At 41.1% G+C, this 12269-nt stretch overlaps 2 protein-coding genes across 2 annotated transcripts in view; one reads left to right on the top strand and one right to left on the bottom strand.

Moving 5' to 3' along the window:
* Positions 1-3442, bottom strand: part of rpl3 (ribosomal protein L3) — a 66721-nt gene extending 63279 nt beyond the window's left edge. The window contains exon 1 of the mRNA XM_020094726.2: positions 3427-3442. The gene's annotated coding sequence lies outside the window, so the exon portion shown is untranslated. The remainder of the gene's footprint in view (positions 1-3426) is intronic.
* Positions 914-8721, top strand: kcna7 (potassium voltage-gated channel, shaker-related subfamily, member 7). Its single transcript, XM_020094541.2, has 3 exons — positions 914-1516; positions 2889-3623; positions 6465-8721. The coding sequence occupies exons 2-3, from the start codon at positions 2949-2951 to the stop codon at positions 7401-7403; spliced, it is 1614 nt and encodes a 537-aa protein (XP_019950100.2). The 5' UTR covers positions 914-1516; positions 2889-2948; the 3' UTR covers positions 7404-8721.
* Positions 8722-12269: the final 3548 nt, after the last annotated feature.

The following is a 12269-nucleotide window of genomic DNA, read 5'->3' on the forward strand; positions in this document are numbered from 1 at the left end:
ATAAATAAAAAGCTGTGACGACATGACAGCTCCCAAAAGTGAAGCCAAAGCTTCTGGATTGTCCACTGGTGGCTAAAAGTACATGTTGTCTCAAAGATGGTTTCTGTAATCTTAGGTAGTTCTTACCACACTTATCTTTCTTCAAGTGTTTATGTTTCTGATAAGTTTGGTTTATGGTTATTTGAAAATATAAAAATGGGCTGTGAGGTCATGATTGACAACTGAGACAGACAACTTGTCTCCACTTCCTCCCACTATCAAATAATGAAGCCACACTCACAGGTATGATGGCTGCCGTCTGCACAGTAGCAATCATGGGATGGAGCCACAGTAATGAGGTTTATGTCCCATCCACTAACATGAAGGAGGCAGGGCTTATGACCTGTACTGCAGCCGGCCACCAGATAGTGATCAAGACTAACGCTTGGGGGGTTATGTTGAGCAGTAACATAATAATTTATGTCTAATTTACACCAGATCTTTTTGTGAATTGCTGCAGGTCAAACACTTGTAATTTCTTTTGTTGTTGTTTGCTTCCAAATGTCATTCTAATAGTGTCAAGTCCAATGTTTGTCAGTAAAAGCAGCTGAAACAGGTACAACTGAGACTGAGGAGACAGACACTTGAATTTACATGGAGTAATTGAAGGCAACCGAGTAGGCTGTTATGGGAATCGTGGTTTCACTGCACACAGGCACCTCAAAGAGAAATGTGACTGTAGAGTGAAGAAGGCGTCTAAAATAACCACAGACGTGCAGATTTATGTTGAATATAAAGTATAAAGTGTGGTGTGACAGGTCAAGTTTCTGGACACTTGTGATTCTGCACAAACCACAGTCAAATTTACTTATGTTCTAATCTAAAATAGATTATGACAGCGAAGTTTACAAACAGGCAGGGGAGAAAGAAGCCGAGAGAAAATACTTCCCACATCCCAGGGTGTAAATCATGACCTTCAATAACTCTTCCTTCTTTCTTGTATGCACACATGCATGCAAAACATGTACAGTATGTTTAAGAGAGAGCGAGGGGGTTAAGAGGCTGACATTTTGGGTCAGGAAAGGTTGCCGGGGGCACTCTGAGTGCTCTTGGAGAGAAGAGAGGGTTGACGATTGAATTTCGGCCCAACAGCATTCCCCCGGAGTGTGAGAGAGAGAGCACAAGGGAGCAAGGGGAAGAGAGTGAGTGACCTACAAACAAGCCCAACCAGCCTAACTATGTTAACTCCACCAGATTAACACTGCAGCAGCTCCTGGAGAGGCCACTGCTGCTCCCCCTCTCCTCCCAACACATGACACTGACAGGAAGGCGGGACAATAAGGAGAAGGAGGGCAAAGAGGAGGAGGAGGAGTTGTGGTTTGTACAATCATAATGAGACGACTGCTAAACTGTCAGAAAGAGGGAAGAGGTGGAGGTACAGCAGGACAGCCACGGTCACTGTGTGGAGCTGTGATTAGCTGGGATCATCAGCGAGAGTGTGCTTTCTTGTCTGTGCCCTGGACATGGTGATTAACAGGTGAAAGAGCATGAAGCATGAAACTTGAAGCATGAAACTTTTGTCCAGCTGTTATCATATATCTCTATTTCATGCTATCATATTATATTTTGATAAATGAAGGATCTCATCTTATTATGTGCATCTGAATAATGTGATTTACAGTCAAATCTATGTCGGAGAAATGTAAAACTAAAATCATGAGGATTTTTCTGAAAACTCTGCAAGGTCAGTGTGTTCATTATTATAAATATAGAACACCTCCACTTACTTTAATCATCACATAATTCATATTCATATCTACTTAATGGACTGTATAATATTGTCTATTTGAGGTTCTGATTCAACTGCTTGATCATTTTGCAGGATGTAATTTGTGATGCCGACGTGCTGTGACACACACAGAGGGGTTTACTGTTGTTTTGGAAAATAATAGAAACGAAAGAGTTGAATAAACACAAAAGAAAAACAGTTTCAGCCAAAAATTAACATTTAAACCATCATGGAGGTAGAAAGTTTTGAAGGACTGTCTATGTTGCGTAATTTCTATCTTTGTGTTCCTATTTTATCCTACACAATCTATCATATGAATATGCCAGAATAATAATGATAAATTATTCTGAAGCTATCATATATACGGTGTTAGTGGATATTTTAAATATAGAGATATAGGATGATTTTCAGTGTTTATTTTCTACAGTGTGTCAAATAGTTATTTTCTGAATGTAACAGTTCTGTTAAAGTACCAGTGTGTAAGATTTAGGTGAATAGGCTCTATAGGCAGAAATTGAACATAAAATAATCCCAGTTTCATCTGAATTGTATGAATTTTTGTTTTCTTTACCCTTGAATGGGCCCTTTATATTTAAATACTGTATATTTACGCAGGGAGCGGTTCCTCTCTATGGAGGTCACCATGTTTTTTACAGTCGCCCAAACTGAACAAACTAAACACCTACTGAGTTTTTATCACAACTGAAGCTACCACAGGTTCTCTCTCATGTTTGGACGGAGAGGGTGAGGGGTGTTCAGCTGCAACATGCAACTTCTTAAGTTCGTGGTAAAGGAAGCTGCTCTCCCCTACAGAAAACACTGCATTCCCTGAAAGCCTCATCAGTTGTCTGGCCAAAACCTCTGCATTATTGTGATGTCACAATGCCAAGCAGAGTGGGTCAGCCGGCCAAATAAAAATGATCAACCTGAATATGAGCAGAATATGTCTCCTTTAAACAACAGATAGACAATTCATTACATTTGAATTCAAAATCTTCCTAGAATTTTTGATTGCTAGGTTAAAAAACATTGAGAACCCTTTTAAGAGTTTTAAACATGATCCCCTTTTCAGTGTCTTTCATCTCCATCTACTCACTATATTTATGTTCCTTTTCCTCAGAGCAAAGAGAGAGGAAAAGTAAGACGAGAAACAAAAAGGAAAAATTAAGACGACTGAAAGATGGATAATCAAGACAGCGGAGGAGGAACAGAGGGAGGAGGAGGAAACACAGAAAAACTGCAAGCGAATGAGGTTGGTGATGAAGAAAAGCAAAGCAAGGACAAGCACAACAAGAGGGAGAAGGAGAGCAGTGAGAGGCAGCCGAGCCGCCGCTGTCAGTGGAAGAGCGGCTGGGCTCTGACTGAACGCCTGGCCATCAATGTGTCAGGGATGCGTTACGAGACCCAGCTCCGCACCCTCACCCAGTTCCCAGACACACTGCTGGGTGACCCCCAACGTCGACTTCGCTACTTCAACCCCCTGAGGAACGAACTCTTCCTGGACAGGAGCCGCGTCTGCTTCGATGCCATCCTGTACTTTTACCAGTCAGGCGGGAGGCTGCGGAGGCCTGCCAACGTCCCCCTGGACATGTTCATGGAGGAGCTGCGCTTCTACGAGCTTGGCGAAGAGATCATCGACCGCTTCAAGGAGGAAGAAGGCTTCCCCAAGGAGGAGGAGAGGCCGCTACCCACCAACGAGCTGCAGCGGCGCCTCTGGATGCTGTTTGAGTATCCGGAGTCCTCGAGTGGAGCTCGCATCATCGCCATCATTAGTGTCATGGTGATTGTCATCTCCATTCTCATCTTCTGCCTGGAGACGCTGCCTGAGTTCAGGAATGAGAAGGAACAGAGGGAGGTGAGGAGGGGTTACATGGTGCTAACACAAACAGAGGATTCATGGGGCTGCAGATGGTTGTTACGTCAGAGAAAAGTAATGTAAGAGAGTTGGACAACCAGATGAGTGAAGGAACGGCAGATGTCATCTTCCCAAACATAAACCTGCTCTTACAGCACAGGGTGGAAATGTCCATCTCCCCATCAACTCTGAGAGAAACTGGCAATGCAAAAAAAAAAGTCCAGAGACAAACTCAGGGTAAGAAAAGAACCGAAAGAAACAGATAGAGAAGAAAGGAGAAGAAAATAGAAGGCGAGGGTGCAGTGTCCCAAGATTATTTTGGACTTGTAGTTAAATCTGATCCCACTCAGGGAAGGAAATGAAGGAGATGAGGAGAGGCAGGCAAAGCAGCTTGAATAGAGGCTAAGTGTCAGGGATAGGATACCTCGAAGAGACGCTGTGAGAGCCAACATGTGCATTTAGATGAAGTGGATACCTCAAAAGTACTGAGAAGAGAGAGAGAGACAGAGAGAGAGAGAGAGAGAGAGAGAGAGACAGACAGACAGAGAAGGGGAATAGAGGGAGTATAAGGTAGAGAGAAAAGTGTGAAGGCAACGAAAGGAGATGAGCTTGTCTCACATTACCCCCTGGAAATCTAAAGGTCTATATATAGAGGAACGACAACCCTGTGAGCACAAAACACATAAACAAATGTGTTAACGTATTAATAAACACTGTGACTCATCGGCTTCATGCTGAAAACAGCATGGAAATGGAGCTAAAAGATTAATGTTTCCGATGACCGCCACCAAATGAAATTAGCCCCACATGTTCTCTTGTAGCCTAGAGACAAGCTGGATTCTGAAGGTTCAGTCTGATGCACAGCAGCGGTTGATTTACCTTCGCTATCAGCGACACCGTTACTCCCATAGATATATAGATGTGCTCACATGATCACTACGCAAACAAACCCAAACCTAAATACACAGCCGTCTTCATGCTATCACTCACTGTAAATATGATGGACGACACTTCTCCACATTGCCATCTTGGTCCAATCGATACACACTCTCGGCCCATCGTCAGTCATTTATTCATGATGTTTCACCGTGTTTTTATAGCATCAGATAACTAATTAAAACCAAACTTATCAGAAACATGAAACAACTTTAGTGGGATGAGAACCAACTAAAATGACAGAAATCATCTTTGATGTGTACTTTTTGGTTTGTTCCATCAACCATCCACCAACATGGAGGCAGGGTTAATGACCTGTACTGCAGCCAGCCACCAGGTGGTGATCAAGATCCTTTGGTGTTTGGGTTTTATCTCTCACTTCATTATTGTTTTTAAACACTTGTAACTCCTCTTGTGGGCACCTATACATGGAGAACATTAAAAGGGTTAGATATGGAATATTTGTATATTTAAAACTTCTTATTAGTTGTACATGGAGTGGTTATTAATACTAAGTAGGGAAACATTAATTCATTGTTATTGCCAAAATATACGATTTACACAACTTGTTTAACATGCTGAAGTAATATGGAGCAGCTTCACACAAATAAGCATGTTTATTTTCTTATTAACCTTTCGTTTAAAGTTATTTACCTCTACGTTGTCATATGATATATTTACCAATTGGATTTGTGCCGTCAATCCCAACATATTAAAGGTAAATGGAATGTTTGATGCCCACAAATGATGAGAAAATATGACACAGAAAACAGATCAATCTGGATAAACCTGAGACTCCACTGTCAACAGTTTCCATGAGAACTATTGTTTTTTGGTATTTCTTTTGTACTTTTTAGGAGTTAGGAGAAGCTGATATCAGTCAATGAGTGTTCATATTTCTGTTAAGTTTGGTTGTATTTAGTTATTTGATGTTATAAAAACATGGTGTCACTTCATGTTTTACAGCTGATACTGACTCGGGATTGGTCAAGCGCTTGTATTGATGAGACCAGGATACCACGGCTCTACTCTGCTATCACTACTGTGCAGACACAGGCTCCAAATGACAACATGTCCGCAAGATGGCAGCGTTTGTTGGGCTTCATTTCTGAATAGTGGGAGATGCCTCATCCATCTTTATTTACAGTCTACTGGGAATGTCAGAGCTGTTTAAATGTAGACAAAATAAAAGGTGTAGCTATCATTACTCCCCTGGGTAAACGCGGCATTGTAAAACTTCTGCAGCAGCAGAAACTCTTCTCCAAATAGTTGCAGAGAAAAAATATATATAAAAGACACAGAGACAATACGTACTGAAATACCCTCAAACTCCTACCGGTCATGTCTAACCTGCATCTCGTTCGCAGAAAAAAACAAGCAGTGGGGTCCAATGAAGTGTCAAATGCGTTGGTCCTGCCAGTGTCTGGGTGAAACGTAACCCGGAGTCACATGGGTGCAATGCTTTTTTGTGTGTTTAAATTTAGAGAACCCGATTTATATAAAAGTCTGTAAGGAAATATAAAGCCGGTGCAGTGAAAATGGAGAGGAGAGAAAAGTTAGCACAGTATCACAGACCTCACAGGTTCAATCGGATCTGGATGACAGATGTCATACTCTGAATGTGCTGAGGACAAACTCTCATAATAATTGCTTCTTCTCACTTCTCCTCTGCCCCCTCCGGTTTACTCCGTCCTGATTTCTCTCTGTTTATTCTCGTCTCCATGGAGCTATTTGCTATTGCTCTACTTTCCCCCCTTTATTCTCATATTTCTCTTTTTAACCCACGTTTTCAAAACAAGAAATGACAGAATATGAATGGTTTCTGTTAGAATGCTTATGCTTATGATTTTTTTTCAATCTTTGAGAGCAACCGTAACCACTTTTCCTTCATCCTTTCCTTCACAGCAATTCACCACCATACCTCACCCCACCATAGAGAACGAAACCATCTTGATCCCACCTGGCTTCACTCCCTTCCAAGACCCCTTCTTCATCGTGGAGACGATTTGTATCTTCTGGTTCTCATTTGAACTCACCGTGCGCTTAATTTGCGCTCCGAGCAAGATGCACTTCTTCAAAGACGTCATGAACACCATCGACTTCTTCGCCATCATTCCTTATTTCGTCACACTTGGCACCGAGCTGGCCAAGGACAAAGGCGCGCAACCCTCTGTGTCTCTGGCCCTTATCAGGGTCATCAGGCTGGTCAGGGTCTTCAGGATCTTCAAGCTCTCTCGTCACTCGAAGGGCCTCCAGATCCTGGGTCAGACACTGAAGGCCAGCCTCAGGGAGCTCGCCCTGCTCATCTTCTTCCTCTTCATCGGCGTCATACTCTTTTCTAGCGCTGTCTACTTTGCTGAGGTGGACAGGCCTGACACGGCCTTCACCAGCATCCCTGAGGCTTTCTGGTGGGCAGTGGTGTCCATGACAACAGTTGGCTACGGAGACATGTTCCCAGAGACGGTAGGGGGAAAGCTGGTGGGGTCCATGTGTGCCATTGCTGGCGTGCTTACCATCTCGTTGCCAGTACCCGTCATCGTGTCCAACTTCAGCTACTTCTACCACAGAGAGACGGAGTGTGAGGTAACCACGCAGTACCATCATGTGTCCTCATTGCTGTGGGAAGAGGACAAAGAGGACGATGATGAGGAGGGGGATGAGGACGGATTGGATGATGAGCATGAATTCACAGGAGATAACGCGCCCCTGTATGAGCAGGGCAGCAGGGGCATCTGCCCTCCACCCAATGGGACTCTTCTGACAGGACTCTGGGCTGGACAAGCGACTGGCGTTCAGAGAGGAATAAATTTCTACCTCAAAGAACCTCTGGTCACACAGGTCTGACATGGAGCAGACGGACTGACAGACTTTTCAGTTGAATATTAAAACCAAGATGGACTGTTGAAAAGACTTATACTGACTGACACAAGATCCTGTTTGTGCCTCTCATGTGATCATGGTTTTTATAGTTGAGACTTTTGCTTAATTATATTACAAAAAGATGAAAAGCAAATGTATGTTTTTCTCAAAAAAATAAAAAAAAATCTTCTACTTATAGTACAAACATATAGTTTATAAACTTCCATAAACTGCAATTCTCTTTAGGCAGATTTATACGACAGGTAGAGGTAACTTATTGTATATGATGATATACATACATATATATATATATACAGATACAGAAATGAATGTTCAAATTTCCATTTATCTAATAGTTTCATGTCGTCATTTTCCCTGAAACAACTTTACTGTTTTGTAATGTGTTGCTAGTTATAGGGAAAACAACTGATTCTGAAAAAAAAAGCTTGATTTAAACCCAAGGATATTTTCAGCCATTAAACAGTTATCAGTGTAACATTATATTCCAAAGATATATGTTATTATGCTTGTTGAGAAATTCAATATTTTTCAGTAGTAAGTTCACCTGCTGTGCATTGATTGAAAACACCCTAAAATCAGAATTATTTAACGACTGAACTTTGTTTCCGTTTTCCTATAATTAGCACCAAGCTAAACAGTCGAGCAAAACAACCTTGAAAAGAGGTGAGAAATGATTCAGAAATTACAGACAGTCAAATGAAACAGTTTCAAATTAAGTGAAATGTCAAATGTGCCTGTGTCACTTTGTTTGGCTAAAGAAAGGAGTTGCACTTTGGAAAGCAGGTTGATAATCTTATTTACTGTGCAACAGGTGAAATATCTTTCATCCAAGGTGTATAGAAGAATATCTGAGGCAGCCTATCTGGAAAAAAAATGTTTAAGTCAGAGAGCGTGGTGTCAAATTGTTCTTGAATGTTTAATCATTGCAAAAGCCTCAAATCTCACCAATAATCTCCTGTGCACCTGAATGATGACGGGGGTGTAGGTGGAGTCGACTGGTATGAGGAAGAAGAGATAACGGCAGATTTCTTCAGATTTTGTTTCTTCTTCCTCATCTCTGTACAAGTGATGACTGCTCTGACATGGATAACAAAACAATATCTGACTTTATGTTTGCAGATATAAAAACATTTATTTTTCAGAATGAACAATGATGAAAAGATTTATGTTTACATTTTACGTAAAAAACCTTTTCCTTCATTCAATATATTTGGCTGTATTTGTGGTTTTTTTATAGTTTATTTATAGTTATTTGCAATAAAGTTTGTGGTTAAACTGTAAAATATCAAGCCTCAATTACATTTCCTTAAAATAAGGGTTTGATAACGATTTTCTTTTTTTATAAATCGGCTAACTCGGCATAAGCCCTCAAAAATCCATATCGCTCTACAAATACAACTGCTGATCCTACCATAATCTAGATACAGACATACGACACTTTTATGATCCAGGAAGAGACGGTATGCTGACGTCTCTGTCGCCCTTAGTGCTACATGCTGGAAATCTCTTAACTAAAAATCTATCTGGTTGTGTTATCCACACATGTAAACCACAGTGCCATTAGCTCATATAGGAGCTAAACACACAGAGTGTAGCAGGTGTTGATGCCCTGTGCTTGTTGTAGTTATGACAGAAATGCGGTGTTGTAATTTCACGCTGACAAATTACAACAAAGAGATCATGGGTTGATCATGGTGCAGACAGAGTTCATGTCATTGGTCCATAGCCAGTTTGTATGTTCCACAGTGTAACAGATACAGCCTGGAGATGTGTGTGTGTGTGTGGAGAAAGCTGATCTCAAGTCAGTATAGCTGTAGGGCCCCCGGGTGACATTTCTGTCCCAGTGGTGAAGCTGAAAATGATGATGCTCCACTAATCACCGCTGTAAACTACTACTACTGACAGGTTGTGTGAGGAAGCAGCTGAGGGCTGGAGCTCAACTAGGAGGCAAAGCTTTCCATTTCATTCCAGCCCTCCTCTATGGCCATGAACCTTTGGGTAGAGACAGAAAGAACAAGAAGGTCACTCAGCAGAGCGCATTCCTCCGCCAACAGTCCCCTTATGAAACCACATTTAAATCCAAAAGATCCAGATTTTTATTTGGAACCAAACCAAACTTCACACACTCATAAATATCAGTCCTCTAATGAATTATTCTCTGAGAAATCAACAGAAATGTTGAAATTAAATCCACAGGCAGCAGGAGGAAGACAAATGTCCTGGTTTGAGCTGTGGTGCAGTTTTTAAACACAGTGTGACATCTAGAGGCAGGATCACTCATCACACAGCTCATTAAAAAGCTTGGTACTCGCTCTTCTCATGTGGATTTTGAAAGCTTATAGGTCTGATTGGTACCAAAGTACCAAGTGAGATGTTTAAAGCATCTTATGAAGGCGTCTCCTGGGGGCCATTGCAGGTTTTCACTGAGACACCCAACTGGTAGGAGGCCTCTGGGTAAGCCTGAAACACCCTGGAGAGAATATATATCTCATCTGGCCTAGTAATGCCTTCCAAAGGAGAAACTACCACTACAACCTGGCCCAGGATAACATGTTAAAGTAATACTCAAAGTTTTTAAAAGTATAAATCAATCACTGTCTGTAAGAGTGTAACATTGCTGTGATCAAATGCTTTAGTCTCCTCCTTAAAGCAGTTTGAATGGAAAATAGTTTTCCGCAATAAATTTGCACTTAGGTTATATCTATCACTCATTCATTTCCTGTTAGGCTGCTAGCAGACTGTGTGACACTAATGACCCTTCACTTTGATTTTAAAACAATTTGATTTGCCATAATGATGTTAGGCTCCATCGTGCCCCCCTTCTCCCTCATAACCTCCTCCTTTTTAAACATAGACAACGTGGTCTTATAGCTGTGCTAAAGGAGGACATAAAAAATAAGCTTAAGAAAAAAGAAAGCTAAAGGATAAAAATTCAAATTGAGAATTCAAATTTGGCTTTAAAGTTGATCACGTGTTGGTTCTAGTTAGAGCTCCCTTGAAAGAGACAATAAAGCACTGTTTGCATTGGGGAGTGGATAATGTGTGATTGACAGCTAATACTGTCCAATGGGTGCAGGTTGCAATTGTAGATATACAGGCACACAGTGTCCTCAAGCTCTCAGGCTCAATTTTAAATGAATACCATTTCAAAAATCATGACTGAAACACAAGGTGAAAAAAAAAATTATATAGAAGGTTTTACAAATGTATGTTTTCATAGCTGTTAGTCTGGATTACTCACAAACTACAAAACTGCTTTTATTTAAACAGTGAGATGAAGCTAATTCGAGGGGGCTGAATCCAGGAATTAGTTTTCACTTTTTAAGATAGCATCGTTTTTGTCAATTGTGTTAATTTTCCAATAAATAATAAAGAGATCTTGATGGCAATTAAAACAATCAGGCATAATTACAAATATTAGTGTGTGCAATTTGTTGTGTTGATTTAATTGAATCTAATGAGAGCCATTCTAGTAAAAAATCTAAAATCTTTTATTTAAGTATTCAGACCTTTTATTAAGTACTTTGTTACAGCCTCTTTAGCAGCAATTAGAGCTTTGAGGATTCTTAGACAAGCCTCTACGAGCTGTGAGCACCTGGGTTTAGGGCGGTTTATCCCACTCTTCCTGACAAATCCTCTCAAGCACCATCAGATTGGATGGGAAGTGTCTGTGAACTGCCATCTTCAGGTCTCTCCACAGATGTTCCGTGGGGTTTAAGCCTGGGCTTTGGCTTGGCCTCTAATGACAGTGAGAAACTTGTCCTGAAGCTACTCCGGCGTCGTCTGGGATGTCTGCTTCAGGTGCTGAAAGACGATCTTTGCTCCAGTCACAGGTCATGTGCATAGGTTCTCCTCTGCGTTTGACTGCATTCATCCTTTCTCCGACTCTGAACAGTCTCCTTCTCACTGCCAATAAGAGATAGTCATATCCAGGTGATGAACAGTGCCTAGTTTGGAGGGTTCTGTTCCGTCAACGACACAATCTTTTTCCTCATTTTTTCAGAGTCTCTTAAATGTTGTTTGACAAACTCCAGTCAAACTGTCAAATGTCTTTTAAACAAAACTTCTGACAGGTTCTCTAATCTCGGCAGAGGACTTCTGAAGCGCTGTCCAGCTGCTGACTTTGACCAGACGAAAACTCTAGGAGGAGCTGTTGTTTCCAAACTTCTTCCATTTGAAAATGATTGAGGCCACTGTTTCTCTTGGGGAACTCTCTGAGCTTTAGAAATGTTTTATATCTTAGCTTCCACCATGAGTTTTTGTCCTAAAATGCAGTCATGGGTCTTATAATCATAGAGCTTTGTTGTTTTAAACTATGTCTGATCACCTCACTTTGCCACAGGTAGACTCCAGTCAACAGACCACTGAGTGTATACAAAGATGGATGACATGACAGCTCCTAAAAATGAAGCCAAAGCGTATAAACTGACCTCTGGTGGCTGGTTGACTTCCTCTGCAAAGTTGCAGTGTCCGTATCCAGGTTTGCATCAAGTGTCACAGCAAAGGGTTTGAACCGTTTTGCATGAAGGATACTTCAGTTTCCAAAAATGTTTTCATGTCATTATAGGTTATTGAATGTAAACTGACGCATTTTTATCCTTCTAAAATTCAACTGACAACAAAGTAAAGTGTGCAAAAAGTGAAGGCGTCTGAAGCCACTGTATATAAACCAACCACACTCTATATTTCAAACACTAAAATATTGTAAAATTGATGATATGATATGTCACACATTTTAAGTCTTGTTAATCGTGATTTAGGCAACAGAACACTTGTTAAACAAGATATGTGAGCACCAGTATATTTGCTGATGTACTTGACGCTAGACAG

This window comes from Paralichthys olivaceus, chromosome 5, assembly GCF_024713975.1.
Source record: "Paralichthys olivaceus isolate ysfri-2021 chromosome 5, ASM2471397v2, whole genome shotgun sequence".
Lineage (NCBI taxonomy): Eukaryota > Metazoa > Chordata > Actinopteri > Pleuronectiformes > Paralichthyidae > Paralichthys > Paralichthys olivaceus.

Coding starts and splice junctions, on each gene's coding strand:
- kcna7 (XM_020094541.2), top strand. CDS start 2,949: ATGGATAATCAAGACAGCGGAGGAGGAACAGAGGGAGGAGGAGGAAAC. Junction 3,624..6,464: donor ATGAGAAGGAACAGAGGGAG/GTGAGGAGGGGT, acceptor TTTCCTTCACAG/CAATTCACCACCATACCTCA.